This window comes from Pristiophorus japonicus, chromosome 3, assembly GCF_044704955.1.
Source record: "Pristiophorus japonicus isolate sPriJap1 chromosome 3, sPriJap1.hap1, whole genome shotgun sequence".
Classification (NCBI taxonomy): Eukaryota; Metazoa; Chordata; class Chondrichthyes; family Pristiophoridae; genus Pristiophorus; species Pristiophorus japonicus.
In genome coordinates this window covers 317,350,737-317,367,067 of record NC_091979.1, presented here as the reverse complement: position 1 = coordinate 317,367,067, position 16,331 = coordinate 317,350,737, and the positions used below count along the sequence as shown (strand labels likewise).

The 16,331-nt window shown below is 47.4% G+C and overlaps 1 protein-coding gene across 1 annotated transcript in view; it reads left to right on the top strand.

Annotated features, from left to right (window-relative positions):
* The first annotated feature begins 701 nt into the window (after positions 1-701).
* LOC139256107 (monocarboxylate transporter 12-like) overlaps positions 702-16,331 on the top strand; it is a 33,703-nt gene continuing 18,073 nt past the window's right edge. Inside the window, exons 1-3 of the mRNA XM_070874123.1 lie at positions 702-849; positions 1,663-1,806; positions 13,787-13,930. Of these exons, the coding sequence (XP_070730224.1) occupies positions 702-849; positions 1,663-1,806; positions 13,787-13,930 (436 nt within the window). The remainder of the gene's footprint in view (positions 850-1,662; positions 1,807-13,786; positions 13,931-16,331) is intronic.

Genomic DNA, 16,331 nt, shown 5'->3' with positions numbered 1-16,331 from the left:
CAACTTTCTGTGGCAGAAAATTCCACAGGTTCACAACTCTCTGGGTGAAGAAGTCTCTCCTCATCTCGGTTCTAAATCTCAAGTCCACGATCAGGGGAAAGGGTGATGCCGGGTGTAGGAAATGTCCCTGATATCCTTGTGGTATCAGGATGAGTAGTTCTGCCATCTTGGCCTACAAGGAACCTTTAACATTTTTGAAAAAGACCACGTGCATGGGCCTCCTGTGGCCTGGATCAGGATATGACACTGCCATTTACATTAGGCCCCGTTCCTCTGGGACGGGTGGCCTTCCCGTGCTTGAATTCAGGCATATAAAAATGGTGAAGGGTGGGAACGCAGTTTCGAACCTCCTCCCAACATCACACACGCTGTGTGGCTCCTGTTCATGTGGCTGACGAAGACAACAACCATCAGGGTTCCTTTTCCAGTTCTGACCTGGGTGGGGGTGGGTGAGGATTTCCCAGTTCCCGAATCTGGGTGTAATTTTAATAATAACTTTTATTTATATAGCGCCTGTAATGTAGTAAAATGTCCCAAGCCACATCACAGCAATTTTACAACACGTTGGATATTGACCATCGGAAAGAGAGAAAAACGGGAGAAAGAAGTATAAAGAGGGTAAAGGCTCGGATCTGAAGCAGGGGGGGGGGCACCGTTCAGTGGCTCGTGGATTTTTTTCAGCAAATTTGGGGCTGATTGAAATGGAGGTGCGGGATGACGCTCTTGTGGCAGTCGGCAGCAGCGGGGTGGAAGTGGGGACAGCCAAAAAAATCCCCGAGCTGAATTTGGACCAATGGACTGGAACGTGGCAGCCACTCGATTCCACCGCATGGCCGCCGCTAAATGGCGGTAACGGGCTTTATACAGATCCTGAATCTCGGCCCCAAGGAATAAGGAGGCCATATACCCCTTGGATAATAAGTGTCTAAATGGGGTAGAGGAGCAAAGGGATCTGGAGGTACAGTGTCATAACTCACCAAAAGTAGCTCTGCAGGTTAACAAGGCCATACAAATGCAAACAAATCACTGGGGTTCAATTCTTAGAGAAATAAAACTGAAAAGGTGAAGTTAGGTTAAACTTCATTAGAACTTTGGTTAAACCACACTTGGAATGTGTGCCCAGTTCTTGTCTTCATGTCACAAAAAAGATATGGAGGCTCTGGAGAAGGTGCAAACCATTTTTTAACAAGGATGAGGAAGGGATGAACAGATTAAAAGAGAAGGCTGAGGAGTGACCTAATAGAGGTCTTGTGGGAGAGTCTAAAACTAGGGGCCATAAATATAAGATAGTCACCAACAAATCCAATAGGGAATTTGGTAGAAACTTCTTTACCCAGAGAGGGGTTATAATGTTGAACTCGCTACCACAAGGAATAGTTGAGGCAACCAGCATAGATGCATTTAAGAGGAAGCTAGATAAGTACATGAAGGAGAAAGGAATGGAAAGATGTGCTGAATGGTGGGAGGAGACGCGTGCGGAGCTTGGACCAGTTAGGCCAAGTGGCTTGTTTCTATACCTTAAATTCTATGCAAGAGCATCCAATACATGCAGACATAGGACTAGGGAAACCCGTTACTGTCTTACCCAAGGTATTCATTTATCTTTCCATTTTCCAGATGTTGATGCACTTGTTGTATATTTTGAACAATTTCTGGTTTTAGTTCACATAGCTGCTAACGTAACGTTGTTTTGGATTTCTAGATGCTTCTCCATATTTTTTGTGGAGTTCCAGAATTATTTTGCTCAGGATTACGCAATGACGGCATGGATACACTCCACTGTTGACTGCACTACAATGGTGTTCGGTGAGTGTTTGGAGTACAACTAGGAAAGTCTGCGTCACGTGGAGTTAAGGCACATTTTGCTGCACATAGCCCTTCGGTTCAAACACATGTTCCGAGCGGCAGTGGCTTAATTGCAGCTATTTGTTCTGTCTCACTGAAGTCATGAGCTTCGATCATAATCATCGGCAACATGATTACTGTTAGAATTGTGCATAGGCTTTATGATTCTATGACAAGAAAATGTCTCAACTTATTTGTTCTTAAGCCTTCTGCTCGAGCTCATCACTTGCCAATATCGATAAATAATGTCTCCCGTCTCCCTGCTTCCTGATAACATTCTGTACATCGTGACGTTTTTTGTGTGTGTGTGTGTGTATATAACAGCAATGATTTATTTTCTCTAACATTCTGCTCACGTTTGACTTGGAGCGGTGTTAGGGGCAACCAGGATTTTGGGAAACAGAAGAACAAAGCATAGCTCAGAGGAAAGGAGATAATAAAAAGCTCCTTTTATTGGGAACTGATCAATTAGTTCCTACTTTTGAGCTTTCCGCTCTTCATTAATACATTTGCAGAATGGCAAATGAAGTTGAACACAGATAAATGTGAGGTATTCTATTTTGGTAGGAAGAATAGAGAGGCCACTTATTACTTGGAAGGTGTGAGTCTAGGTGGGGTAGAGGAACAAAGGGATCTCAGAGTACAAATAGACCAATCACTAAAAGTTGCGACACAGGTTAGCAAGGCCATAAAAAAAAAACAAGCACTAGGGTTTATTTCTGGAGGGATAGAAATCAAAAATAGGAAAGTTACGCTAAAGCTGTATTGAACGTTGGTTAGACTACACTTAGAGCACTACATGCAGTTCTGGTCGCGATATTATAAAAGGGATATAGAGGCACTGGAGAGGGTGCAGAGAAGATTTACAAGGGTGAGAGTATACATATCAGGAAAGGATGAACAGGCAGGGTCTCGTTTCTCTTGAAAAAAGAATGCTGAGGGGTGACCTAATAGAGATCTTTAAAATTATGAAAGATTTTTATAGAGTGGATACAGAGAGAATAACTAGAGGCCATCAATATCACATAGTCACCAAGAAATCCAATAGGGAATTCAGAAGAAACCTCTTTACCCAAAGAGTGCTGAGAATGTGGAACTCGCCACCACAGGGAGTGGTTGAAGCAAATAATATCGATGCATTTAGGGGGAAGAACATAAAAGCAGGCGTGGATTGGTTGGGCGAATGGTCTGTTGCTGTGCCTATGTAGTATGTTGGCTAGAATAGAGCTTCTGCTGAAACCATCGAAACATCTTTATTGCAATGAGAGCTCCATAGTTAGATGAAGTCCTTACTACTAGGGGAATCAAGGGGTATGGTGAGAAAGCAGGAATGGGGTACTGAAGTTGCATGTTCAGCCATGAACTCATTGAATGGCGGTGCAGGCTAGAAGGGCCGAATGGCCTACACCTGCACCTATTTTCTATGTTTCTATGTTTCTATAATGGTGACCTATGATAATGATGCTGGACTATTGCAGATAAGTAATGCCGCAGGAAGAGTTATGCCAACCCTCGCAACAGAACAAAACCAAACAAATTTGACTTGCTCACTAAGTCGGTGGGAAGTGCCAGGTTCTATGCTCTGCTGCCATGGCAACGTCGCCATCGGATCAGAGGCTTGTAATTAATTAGCTGACTTACTTGCCGTTTAACCATTCACAAATGTGCTGATGTGAGTAATTGTAACCTTTTATGATACAAATTAAATTGCTGTTTGGAATTTGTAATGAAATATTATATTCTAGTGATCTGTAGGCACACTTGCTGTCTGTTAATTATTCCTCGCCAGAGTCACTCAGTAACAGGATGGGAGTAAAGTGACTGTACTTTGAATAAAGCCTGGGTACAAATGTAACATTAATTCCAAGTAATCTTGGGACGTTTCCTTGGCAGTTCTTTCTAGTTACCAATCGAGCCGGTCGGTGCAAAGGGCTGAGAAATTGCAGGCAGTTTTGATTCTGAATTAGACCGACAAATCCTTCCATAGACTCGAGAAACCTCCCAAATTTGACGTCAGTCTCCTGACCACCCATTGCACTGCTGTAATCATCAGAAGAATTTACAGATTTTCCTTTTTCCTGGCTGGGGGTCTCGGGAGTGGGGAGAAAAATGGGTGGTAACCTTTTGACGATAGCTGAACTTGCACGAACTGCAGGGACTCTGTGTATCACTGCAAGCAAAGGAAACCTAGACCCACAGACACCCTGGCTTCGATTTGACCTCCTGGGGGGTGGGGGCAGAGGGGCGGGCGGGCAGGGAATGAGGCAAGGTAAGTGCTGTGGCAGTAAGGATGCTTAGCTGATTTAACTTGCCAACCTTTTAACCGAAGTGGCCGGGAAGTTAAAATTGGGTGGTAGGAGGCCATTGCCGGGGACCGAGGGAATGGTCCCTGGCACCAGGTAAGTAGATCAGTGAGGCTCAGCAGGGGCATGGCAGTCCTGGGGAGAGAGGGACAAGCCCAGGACGGAGAAGACCCAGGGCTGCTTTATGGGGCTCAGAGCAGTGCTCTTACTCCTCCTTGCCCATAAGGGACAAATTAAGATATTTAAATTTACGTTGTTGTGCCTCCTCTGGCCCTGTCTACTGTTGCCGGCAGGTTTGGGCTGATGGGGAGTCCATTACTGCTCCCCTGCTCGAGCCTCAGGTTAAAATAGCAGACCTGTATATTTAAAAGAGGACCCTGTCGGCTTGTAGCAGTGTCCTTGCTGCCTTCAATTTAAAATTACAGACGGCCAGATCAGGGCAGGAAACGGGTGGGTAAGGCCCCTGCTACATTTTGACAGCTTCTTCCCACCTGGTCTCTGCAGGTGGGCCGGGAGAAGTGGGGTGGGTGGGCACGATATGGTTGGAAAGGATCTGGAAATTATCAGCTGTGTTTTAGCACAAAGCTGCATTACAGTTGGAGTGGATGAGGCAGCAAAACAATACGCACATTTTCATCTTGCTGTTTTAAGATTCTCCACAAACTTTAAACAATGGTAACCCAGATTTGTGATCAGATGGCACTGCCCTTATCCTTCTAATCAGCAATGAGGTTGCTATTTGGATGCCAAGCTGAACTTGTGACTATTATGCCTTCAGATGCTCTAATAATGACTCCACGAGACATTGTGTTGTGCTTGAACTGTAGTGACCTTAGTCCATTTAATGTAACTCCAGAGTAAGGATCACACCTGGTGGCCTGCCTTTTATACTAGGCCTGGCACACCTGTACAGGTAACCTACAAGTCTCCCACTGCAGTGCCCTCAGGTGGCCCACCTTGTAATAGTACAAGCAGTAACCATGTAGGATTCATGACATCACTCTCCCCCCAGCCCTTAGTGCAAATCGCCTCTGCATTGACTGTGCTCTGGGCTTAGCTCTATCTGGTTGACCCTTGGAGGGTCGTTTCCATCTTGGGTGAGTAGGTGGCATTTCGTTGGCAGTAGAGGTGCTGGTGGTTTCTGTTTGTGTGTCCATGACCACTCCATTCTCCGTCCCCCCCCCCCACCCCCACAGATAGATTGTGCCGTTGGCTCATTACCTTCATATACATTCAAGTCCAAAAAACATTTGCATTTACCGTGTTGCATTCATGCTACCATGGTGAGGTAAGTACAGTTGAATGGTGAGGTATATAGGAGTCAGTGCTGGGGTCAGCACCAGTGCGTGAGGACAGACTAGTGCCAGGATGGTGTCCAGGTAGTCTGGTGGTGGCATGGTGCCCAGTGCTGGCAGTGGGAACCCGGTTGGCTCAAGTTGCCTGCTCTTGGGGCTTTTGCCATTGCTCCTAGTGTCGGGCAGGTTCACAGATGCCTGTGACCTCCCTGTCCTTGCTTTGCACCCTGGATCGCTGCTGCTCCCTGAGGGGCAGTCGTCTGGCAGTGCACAGGGAACTGCTGACTCACTTACCTGGGCGTTATTTAGTTTGGGATCCTGGCTGGTCCCAGTCCCATTTGGGAGAACCGTTGTGGGTGGCCCTTCGTTCCCAGGTATAGCCTTGGTGGCGATAGGGTCTGGGGGCTGCGCCTTAACGCAGTTTGCTCTTTCAGGCTCGTGGCAGTTGGAGCCATCGGGTGCCTGAGAGGTGGAGCCGATCAGGGGCATGGTGTCGATACCAGTGCCGTTGCCTTCCTGAGATCACTTGCTCTGCAGCTTGTATGTATTAGCTGTTTGTGGTCACATCACTGTTTGCATCGCTCTGGTCCCAGGGACGCAGGCTACAGCGTTAGGTAGCTTGCTATGCCTGTGTGCTCCCGATGGGTGTTTGCCCACTGCACTGGCTGTATGCAGTTGAAATCCTACATCGCACAACGTTTCATTACTTATTGTGAATAACCTGTAGCTCCGATCGCAACCGCACGACTTTTCCTTGCTTATTGCATGTACACAACTCTGATCATCAATTACACATTTTATATCTAACTCACAGTTGCTATGACATTGATTGAGTGTGTGGAACTGTCCCTTTAAGTGTGTTGAGTTGCAGGCCTCCTTTAAGAGAGCCTTGCTATCTTTACCCCAATCCTCTTCTTCGTTTGGTGCCATGTGTTGCTCCATCAGCGCTGCACCTCGTGGTCTGGCCACCGCCATCTTTTTCTTCAGCGCCTCATCTCGTGGTTTGGGCACCATCTTTCTTCCATTCACGATGTCGACTGCTGTGATCCTCTTCTCCCCGGGTTCTGTCACAGAGGCTAGGAAATCGCCTTTGGATCCGATTTTCTTCCTCCAGAGTCCTGCCACTTGAGCCTGGATAGTGCGCTCGGGTCGTCCCAGCTGGATCATCTCCACGCAGTCGTGCTGAGCGGTCTGTGCCTCGGGTGCTGTGCTGGTCTGCTCTCTGGTGCCGGATCCAACCTCAGGTGGGGGCTTGCTTTGCCTCTGAGTGCGGGGGACATCGATCGCTGGCGGGATGAAATCTTCCCAGCTCCAATAGATCTTCTCCATGAACCTTCTTGCGAGTAGCGTTGGTCCATCACCTGCAACAATCCACAGGGGTAACTTGTGCACCGCGCCATCATGGAGTACCTTTACATCCGCACTACCAACAACTGGGATAAGTTCATAGGTGTAGGTGCGCAGCTTTGCCTGAACCGGGACCAACTTGGGTCGTTCAGCCTGATTGTCCCATAGCCTCTCAAAGGCTTCTTGATTCATTACTGACTGGCTCGCCCCCGTGTCCACTTCCATGAAGATTGGAACACTATTTATCTCGACTTCCATCCTCAATGGGGAACAATTGGTGGTGCAGGTAAACATGCTATATACCTCACCGTGGGGCTGAGCTGCCTCTCTCAGTATCGCTTCATAATCCGCGCTGGATTCATGGCCATCTGCAGACTCTTCATCGACACAGTGAGTCATATTTCTGTTACACATTCGCTGGAGCTGGCCCTTTGTGCTGCAGACTTTACACATGGCACGGGTGAGCCCTGTGATTCCCTCCGCAACGCCAGCATGGAGCTACTCGATTAGCCCCCCTCGGCGGACTCTGAGTTAAGGGACTCGGGGGCCTGATCTCTCATCCCTGAGAAGGTTCACGTTCTACAGTCCAGCCTCTAAAAGGCGCCACTCTGTGCACAGTACTTGCTGGGTTGAGCCCTAAGGATGAGTCATCCTCCTAGAGCTGCAGGTCGAGGTCATGAATGCTTAGCTCACGGAGATGACATTCTGCAGTATGACTGTGGTATCCACAGATAGTAGTTTATGCAGAAGGCCCACATGGCCGATTCCGATGACAAAGGTGTCCCACAGCGCTTCGGTGAGGTGGTCGCCGAAATCACACGGTGCCGCTAGCCTCCTGAGGTCTGCAGCATATTTTGTGATCTCCTGGCCCTTGGGCCGTCGGTGGGTATAAAACCAGTGTCTGGCTGTGAGGATGCTCTCTTTGGGCTTGAGTTGTTCTTGGATCAGCGTTACAAGCTCCTCGTATGTCTTGGTCGTTGTCTTCGCTGGTGCCAGCAAGTCCCTGACGAGGCCATAGACAGTGGGCCCACAACTGGTTAGCAGGATAGCTCTGCGCTTATCAGCCAGTGTGGCCGTATTGTTACCTGCCAGGTCGTTTGCTGTGAAGAAATGGTGGAGCCTCTCCACAAAGGCGTCCCAATCATCACCATCGGCGAACTGCTGCAACGTAGCAAGGTTAGCCAGTTTCGCGTGGAGGTCTGAAATCTCGTCGCCAATTGTTATGTCTTTGGATGCTCTGATAATGACTCCATGAGACAATGTGTTGTGCTTGAACTGTAGTGACCTTAGTCCATTTAATGTAACTCCAGAGGGAGGATCATACCTGGTGGCCTGCCTTTTATACTAGGCCAGGCACACCTGTACAGGTAACCTACAAGTCTCCCACTGCGGTGCCCTCTGGTGGCACCCCTTGTGATAGTACAAGCAGTAACCATGTAGGATACATGAGAGTAACCATGCAGAGCAGCCAGCAGCAAACCCTTTCTTTCAGGAAATGACTTGATCTGTGATTGCTTGGAGACTAGTAGCATTTTCCAAGGGCCTAAGTTGGTTTCAAGAGCAGGAGGTTGGGATCTTGAAGGGAACAGGAGAGAAGGAGAGAGAAAACCGTTAGATGGGAAGTCACGGATTTGGTCCTGGAAAAAGGCAGTTAGCTCTGTCTTCGTTCCACATCATTTTGAACATGTCTCGAACAGGGCACTTTCTAAATGGTGAAAAGCTTAAAAACAGTGGAGGTCCAAAGAGACTTGGGAGTTCAGGTACATAGATCATTAAAATGTCATCAACAGGTACAGAAAATAATCAAAACGGTTAATGGTACGCTGGCTTTTATATCTAGAGGACTAGAATACAAATGGGTAGAAGTTAAGCTGCAGCTGTACAAATCCCTGGTTAGACCACACCTGGAGGACTGTGAGCAGTTCTTAGGCACCACACCTTAGGAAGGATATATTGACCCAGAAATCCCGGTCGGCTGCTTCCCGCGGGCGATCGAGGGGAAAAGATGCGCACTTCCCTGAAGCTACTGCGCCCACGCGAGTTCCGGGTCCTGAGGCCAGCACTGACTGCGCGTCGCAGCGCGTGCACGTCAGGACGTGCGCAGGGCTGGAGCTGGAGTCACATGGCTCTGGGCAGCCAATCAGGTAAAGTATGTTCTCATTCATAACTCCATAAGTTGGAGTTCCCATTATTATGAATGAGAAACCCTCCCCAAACACCCAAAACACGAATAAAAAAAAAATACACCACATATTTTTATTAATTTAAATTAAAGTTATTTATATATTATAAAAAAAAATCTTTTTCCGATTTAAAAAAAAAATAAACTTACCGTAGTGGGGAGGGTTTTTAACAATAAAATGTGTTTTTATAATTTTATTTTAAAATGTTTTTGTGTATTTTAAAACTCTTATGCCTGTAACAGAGGGCTATGCGCCTGCTTTTACCAGGAGCTAGAGTTTTCAGGACATCCACTGGGCAAGATTTGGGTAAATATCGCAATCTCACCCGTGCGAATGAGATACAGAGGGCCTGTCGAGCTCCAGCTGGACAGATCGGAAAAGCCCGTTTTCAGCGCATGCGCATTTTGCGCTGAAAACTGGCTTTTGCGATGCCTTCCCCGGTCTGTACACACTCCGGACGGACCCGGGGAGGTGGGGATTTCTGCCCCATTAGTCTTGGGGGAAGTGCAGCATAGGTTTACCAGAATTATGCCTGGATTTCAAGGGTTAAGTTATGAGGAGAGATTACACAAATTATCGTTGTATTCCCCAGAATTTAGAAGATTAAGGGGTGATCAGATCGAAGTTTTCAGGATATTAAGGGGAACAGATAGGGTAGATCGAGAGAAACTATTTCTGCTGGTTGGGGAGTCGAGGACCAGGGGGCATAGTCTGAAAATTCGAGCCAGTCCTTTCAGGAGTGAAATTAGGAAAATCTTCTACACACAAAGGGTGATAAAAGTTTGGAACTCTCTTCCACAACCGACAATTGATGCTAGATCAGTTGTTAATTGGAGATTGATAATTTTTTGTTAACCAAAGATGTTGAGGGATATGGGCCAAAGGCGGGTATATGGGGTTCAGTCAAGGTTCAGCCTTGATCTAATTGAATTGTGGAACAGGCTCGAGGGGCTCAATGGCCTACTCCTGTTCCTGTGACAGGTCAGGCTTCAATTCTGAAATCTTTTAATTCCTGTCATAGATCTCCCTTTTATATAATATAAAAACAGAAAATGCTGGAAATCTCAGCGGGTCAGGCAGCATCTGTGGAGAGAAACAGAGTTAATGTTTCAGGTCGAAGACCCTTCGTCAGAACTGGCGAAAGTTTGAAATGTAACAGATTCTTAAGGAAGTGCTGGGGCCCTGAACGGGAGAGTGGGGGGGGGGGGGGAAGAACAGAAGGGAATATCTGTGTTAGGATGGAAGGCAAAAGAAATTTGAGAGACAAAGGGAATGATGAGCCTGTTTTACAATTCAATAGCACAGGTTAGGAAACAAACGGTGAGTCTAATTAGGGTGTGAATGGCAGAATGATTACTAGCTGCCGCGGAAAACAGAGGGAAACAAACAGAAAATAAAGAAGTGGGGGGGGGGGGAAGGCGGGGAGGCGAGTCTTTGTTTTTGTAAAGAAAGGGAACTCCCTTTGTTCTGCTCCTTGATGAGTTTTAATTCCACTGCGTGGACACTTCAGAGATTGAAGTGCCAAACTCTTTTCTAAAGTTAAAACCAGCAAGATCTGGCACCCGAGCTTATCAATAATGCCAATCTCCACCCACTAAGCATCTGTTATCAGATTCTTATCATTTGTTCCCAGAAGTGTGTGCGTGTGATATTTCAATCGCTCCCAAAATCGATGCTAAAAAACGATTAAATTACAACATGTATTATGATGAGCGAAAGAGCTTTTCTTTTCAGTCATGGGAAAGAAATTGCCTACAATCTATTGCTGGTATCTGATACGCTTTTAATGCCCAAAAGTTATTTCCAATACTGACCATTGATATGGAGTTCTGGTGACTGACTAGTTCCTTTATTTAATGAGGTACAATCTCAGTACGAGTTTATATGAACATTGTTTTATTTGTGGTTTTTATTTCAGCACTTTTTCAATTTGCACCAATTACCTCCCCATTCTATTTTCCACACAGAAAGCAGACTCTGGGGGCGAATTGGGTTACACCCCATTTGGGGATGGTAACCGAGTTGGGCGGGACTTCCTGCAGGACGTCCTGCCCCGGCCGCGAAATTTGGGTAACTGCCTGTCACAGGAAGTGGAGCGCAATGCCACATGCTCCACTTCCTGTTGAGGCGCTACGCGGAGCGGGATCAGCAGCACTATGTGGCTTCTCCGCATAGTGCTCACGCGCTTCAACACCCCTCCGTTAAAGGGGAGGGCCGCTGCAAACATTGATGGCCTCCACTGGGCCACCGGGGCTGTGTGGTGCTGTGGCCGCAGCCCGGCATCCAAACGAGAGTGCCAGGCTGCACGATCGTGGCCTGGACCATGCGACATTGCTGGAGCACAGGCCAACCGGGGAGTTAGCCGAAGAAAACAAATGGTGGCGTTCGGCGCGGCGTACCTCACCTTTAACTTCCATCGCAGGAGCGAAGGTCAGCCTGGGTGGTGACCCGCGACCTGGCGTGGGCATTGCCCACGACAGTCTCACGGGAACTAGGCAACTTCCGGCGTGGGGCAGCAAAAGGGCCGCCGCGCACGGCAATGTCATCATCGGCGAAGGCGCGGCAGCCTGGAGGGGTGGGGGAGAGGGGGGCGGCGACACTACTGTGTTCACGCCTCCGCTAACTCCCGCACAATTTCGTGGGAGCCTGTAATGCCTTCACCCCCCCCCCCCCCCGCCGGCAAAAACAGTTTTGTGCCCTGCTCGTGCCCCCGGAGGCGCAGAACAGGGTAATTTTGGCCCATCTGTTTCTTGTGGAGACAGAAAAGTTGGCAGCAAGTGATGTTATTCAGCACTGAATGAGTGAATAGTGGACTAGCCCCCTTCCTTCCAGCCCTATTTTGCTTCAAGGAAGGATGCTAAGAAGCTGAGAAGGAAGGCCTTCCATCTGACTAAAGCCTGACTGGTCCATTCACAAAAATGTATCTGCCAATTTAAAAAATCTGTGCTGTCAATATTTAGTTTGAAAATTGCTTGAAATCCAAAATAATTCCCAATGCACAACACGATCATACCGATTGCGAGTGAGCGGTTCGGAGGGTTTAATCACTTGGCTACCCTCCATGCATTTGTCATTTTCACCCTCTTGACTTGAACTACCAAGAACTTCATCCCCAAGATTAGATGCTCTCTTTGATTCTGCAACGTGATATAATGAGGGCGAGGAACAATTTGAGACGTCCGGTGGTTGTGAAAGGTGCTATATTAATGCAAATCTTTCTTGCTTTTGGAATCTCTACCCTAGAGCCACCAAATCCCAAGCCCCCCCACCCACCCTTCCCCATTTGTGATGCACCACTAACTCCCTCCAATTCTCCCAGACCTCTCCCTCAAAGTTTACAGTTTTCAGGGAAAACTCCAAAGTTGTGGAATTTAATTCCTGAAAATCCATGGGTAGAGAGCAGGCCATCCTAGACTGGGTCTTGTGTAACGGGAGAGGATTAATTATCAATCTGGTCATGCGTGGCCCTTTGGGGAAGAGTGACCATAATAAGGTAGAATTCTTCATTAAGATGGAGAGTGACACAGTTAATTCAGAGACTAGGGTCCTGAACTTAAGGAAAGGTAACTTCGATTGTATGAGACATGAATTGGCTAGGATAGACTGGCGAATGATACTTAAAGGGCTGACGGTGGATAGGCAATGGCAGACATTTAAAGATCACATGTATGAATGACAACAATTGTACATCCCTGTCTGGCGTAAAAATAAAACAGGAAAGGTGGCTCAACCGTGGCTAACAAGGGAAATTAGGGATAGTGTTGAATCTAAGGAAGAGGCATATAAATTGGCCAGAAAAAGCAGCAAACCTGAGGACTGGGAGAAATTTAGAATTCAGCAGAGGAGGACTAAGGGTTTAATTAGGCGGGGGGAAAATAGAGTATGAGAGTAAGCTTGCAGGGAACATAAAAACTGACTGCAAAAGCTTCAATAGGTATGTGAAGAGAAAAAGATTAGTGAAGACTAATGTAGGTTCCTTGCAGTCAGAATCAGGTGAATTCATAATGGGGAACAGGAAATGGCAGACCAATTGAACAAATGATTTGGTTCTGTCTTCACTAAGGAAAACACGAATAACCTCCCGAAAATACTATGGGACTGAGGGTCTAGTGAGAAGGAGGAACTGAGGGAAATCCTCATTAGTCAGGAAATGGTCTTTGGGAAACTGATGGGACTGAAGGCCGATAAATCACCAGGGCCTGATAGTCTGCATCCCAGAGTACTTAAGGAAGTGGCCCTGCGGCACCCCACTAGTCACTGCCTGCCATTCTGAAAAGGACCCGTTTATCCCGACTCTCTGCTTCCTGTCTGGCAACCAGTTCTCTATCCACGTCAGTACATTACCCCCAATACCATGCACTTTGATTTTGCACACCAATCTCTTGTGTGGGACCTAGTCAAAAGCCTTTTGAAAGTCCAAATACACCACATCCACTGGTTCTCCCTTGTCCACTCTGCTAGTTACATCCTCAAAAAATTCCAGAAGATTCGTCAAGATGGTATCTGTCAGCAATGGGGGCATATTGTCCCTTGAGGTCTGGAGAAACGAGTAAAGCTGTAGGATATGCCCTAGCTGAAAGGGCTTTGGATGGGGTTAGGTACCACTGGGTGAGGATTTGGTCACACTGGTGTGAGGATCCTAAGGTGTGATCGCACTAATCGCAATAAAGTGCCTTAGCATTTGTCCCATGATGCATAGAGATTTATGCTGTGCTTTATTAATGTTTTTACATTTATACAGAGTGCAAAAGCAGGCTAGGGCTACAGCCAAAGTGCATCATTTTCATTATGTTTGTCTTTTCATTCTCTTTAGCACCTGTTGGAAGTATTATTAGCAATCGGTATTCCACTAGAGTGGCAGTGATTGTTGGAGGAGTGTTAGCTTCTGCTGGCCTCATTCTCAGCTCATTTGCTACTTGCCTGGAGTACCTGTATCTATCACTGGGAGTCCTGACTGGTAAGAATTATAACTACTCTATAAATCAGGTTAACTGCCATAAAGCTTAGATTGGAGAAGGTGGGGAAATCAAAGAGAGACAGGGAGAAAAATACTTATAAAGTTGATGAGCTAAAGAGATAGCTTCCTGCCTTGCTCCATGAGGTGAAATTGTGAGTGGAATTCTTCAGTCCCAACTAGAGTACAGATTAAAATATTGTTGTTGGGCCTTTCTGGTGTCAAGTGCTGTCAAATTAAATACATTTGCTAATCTTTCATTGTTAAATTAATGTAATGATTGGTTAGAAAACATGCATTAAAAGTCCTAAAAAATATTAATAAATATTAAAAAATGGACATCGAAGATCAGTTGATGGTCGAGGCAAAGGCAGGAGGGAGGAATAGGGCAAAGGGATTTACCTTGGATGCCCAAGCTGCCTTGGTGCATGAAGTGGAGCCACGTTGTCACCAATTGAGCCGGGGTGGTTGTGGAAAACCCAGCCTGCCCGTATATCAGCAAATATGGGCAGAGACTGCCAAGGCGGTGTCATCGGTTGCCCAGGTCCGTCGCAGGACAGTCCGGCGCTGCAAGGGCTGAAACGACCTTGTTTCTACCGCAAGAGTAATTCATAAATTAAATAACTTTCATAACTTTAATCATGCACTGACTCATTACTTAAAATGTAAAACTGCCACATTGTGATTTTGTTATTCTTGGTAAACTTGCTGTTACACGTCATTACTATCAATGATGTTATATTGTTCTCCTGTAATTAATAAGATGTGCTCATCATGCATCACTTGCATGCTAACGGTGCATTAACCGAACAATGTTGAAAGGCATTGAGGATGGGACCTAGTACATCGGCAATTATCTTATCATCCTAGGCAGTCCAGTGAAATCGAGGAAGACTTGCTTCCACTCTAAAAGTGAGTTCTCAGGTAACTATACAGTCCGATACAGGAATTACAGTCTCTGTCACAGGTGGGACAGACAGTGGTTGAAGGAAAGGGTGGGTGGGGAGTCTGCTTTGCCGCACGCTCCTTCCTCTGTCTGCGCTTGTTTTCTGCACGCTCTCGGCGACGAGACTCGAGGTGCTCAGCACCCTCCTGGATGCTCTTCCTCCACTTAGAGCGGTCTTTGGCCAGGGATTCCCAGATGTCGGTGGGGATGTTGCACTTTATCAAGGAGGCTTTGAGGGTGTCCTTGAAAGTTTTCCTCTGCCCACTTGGGACTCGCTTGCCTTGTAGGAGTTCCAAGTAGAGTGCTTGCTTTGGGAGTCTTGTGTCGGGCATGCGGACAATGTGGCCCGCCCAACGGAGCTGGTTGAGTGTGGTCAGTGCTTCGATGCTGGGGATGTTGACCTGGTCGAGAACGCTAACGTTGGTGCGTCTGTCCTCCCAGGGGATTTGCACGATCATGCGGAGACATCATTGGTGGTATTTCTTCAGTAACTTGAGGTGTCTACTGTACATGGTCCACATCTCTGAGCCATACAGGAGGGCAGGTATCACTACAGCCCTGTAGACCTTAAGCTTGGTGCCAGATTTGAGGGCCTGATCCTCGAACACACTCTTCCTCAGGCGACCGAAGGCTGCGCTGGCGCACTGGAGGCAGTGTTGGACCTCGTTGTCGATATCTGCCCTTGCTGATAGTAGGCTCCTGAGATATGGAAAGTGATCCACGTTGTCCAGGGCCGCGCCGTGGATTTTGATGACTGGGGGGCAGTGCAGTGTGGCGGGGTCAGGTTGGTGGAGGATCTTTGTCTTATGGATGTTTAGTGCAAGGCCTATGCTTTCGTAAGCCTCAGTGAAGATGTTGACGATGGCTTTGAGTTCAGCCTCTGAATGTGCACAGACGCAAATGTCGTCCACGTAATGTAGCTCGACGACAGAGGATGGGCCGGTCTTGGATCTAGCCTGGAGGTGACGAAGGTTGATCAGGTTCCCACTGGTTCTATAGTTTAGTTCCACTCCAGTGGAGAGCTTGTTGAGCGTGAGATGGAGCATTGCAGCGAGGAAGATCGAGAAGAGGGTTGGCGCGATGACACAGCCCTGCTTGACCCCGGTCCAGACATGGATTCGGTCTGTGGTGGATCCGTTGGTCAGGATCACGGCTTGCATGTCATTGTGGAGCAGGCGGAGGATGGTGACGAACTTTTGGGGACAGCCGAAATAGGAGGACACTCCATTGTCCCTCGCGGTTAACAGTGTCAAATACCTTTGTGAGATCAAAGAAGGCCTTGTGTAAGGATTAGTGCTGTTCCCTGCATTTCTCTTGCACCGTGAAGATCATGACCGTTGAACCCCGGAGCGGACGGAATTCGCGCTGTGTCTCCGTGAGGACTTCCTCAGACACAGGGAGAAGACGGTTGAGGAGGATTCCAGCAATGACTTTCCCAGTGACCAAAAACACGGAAAT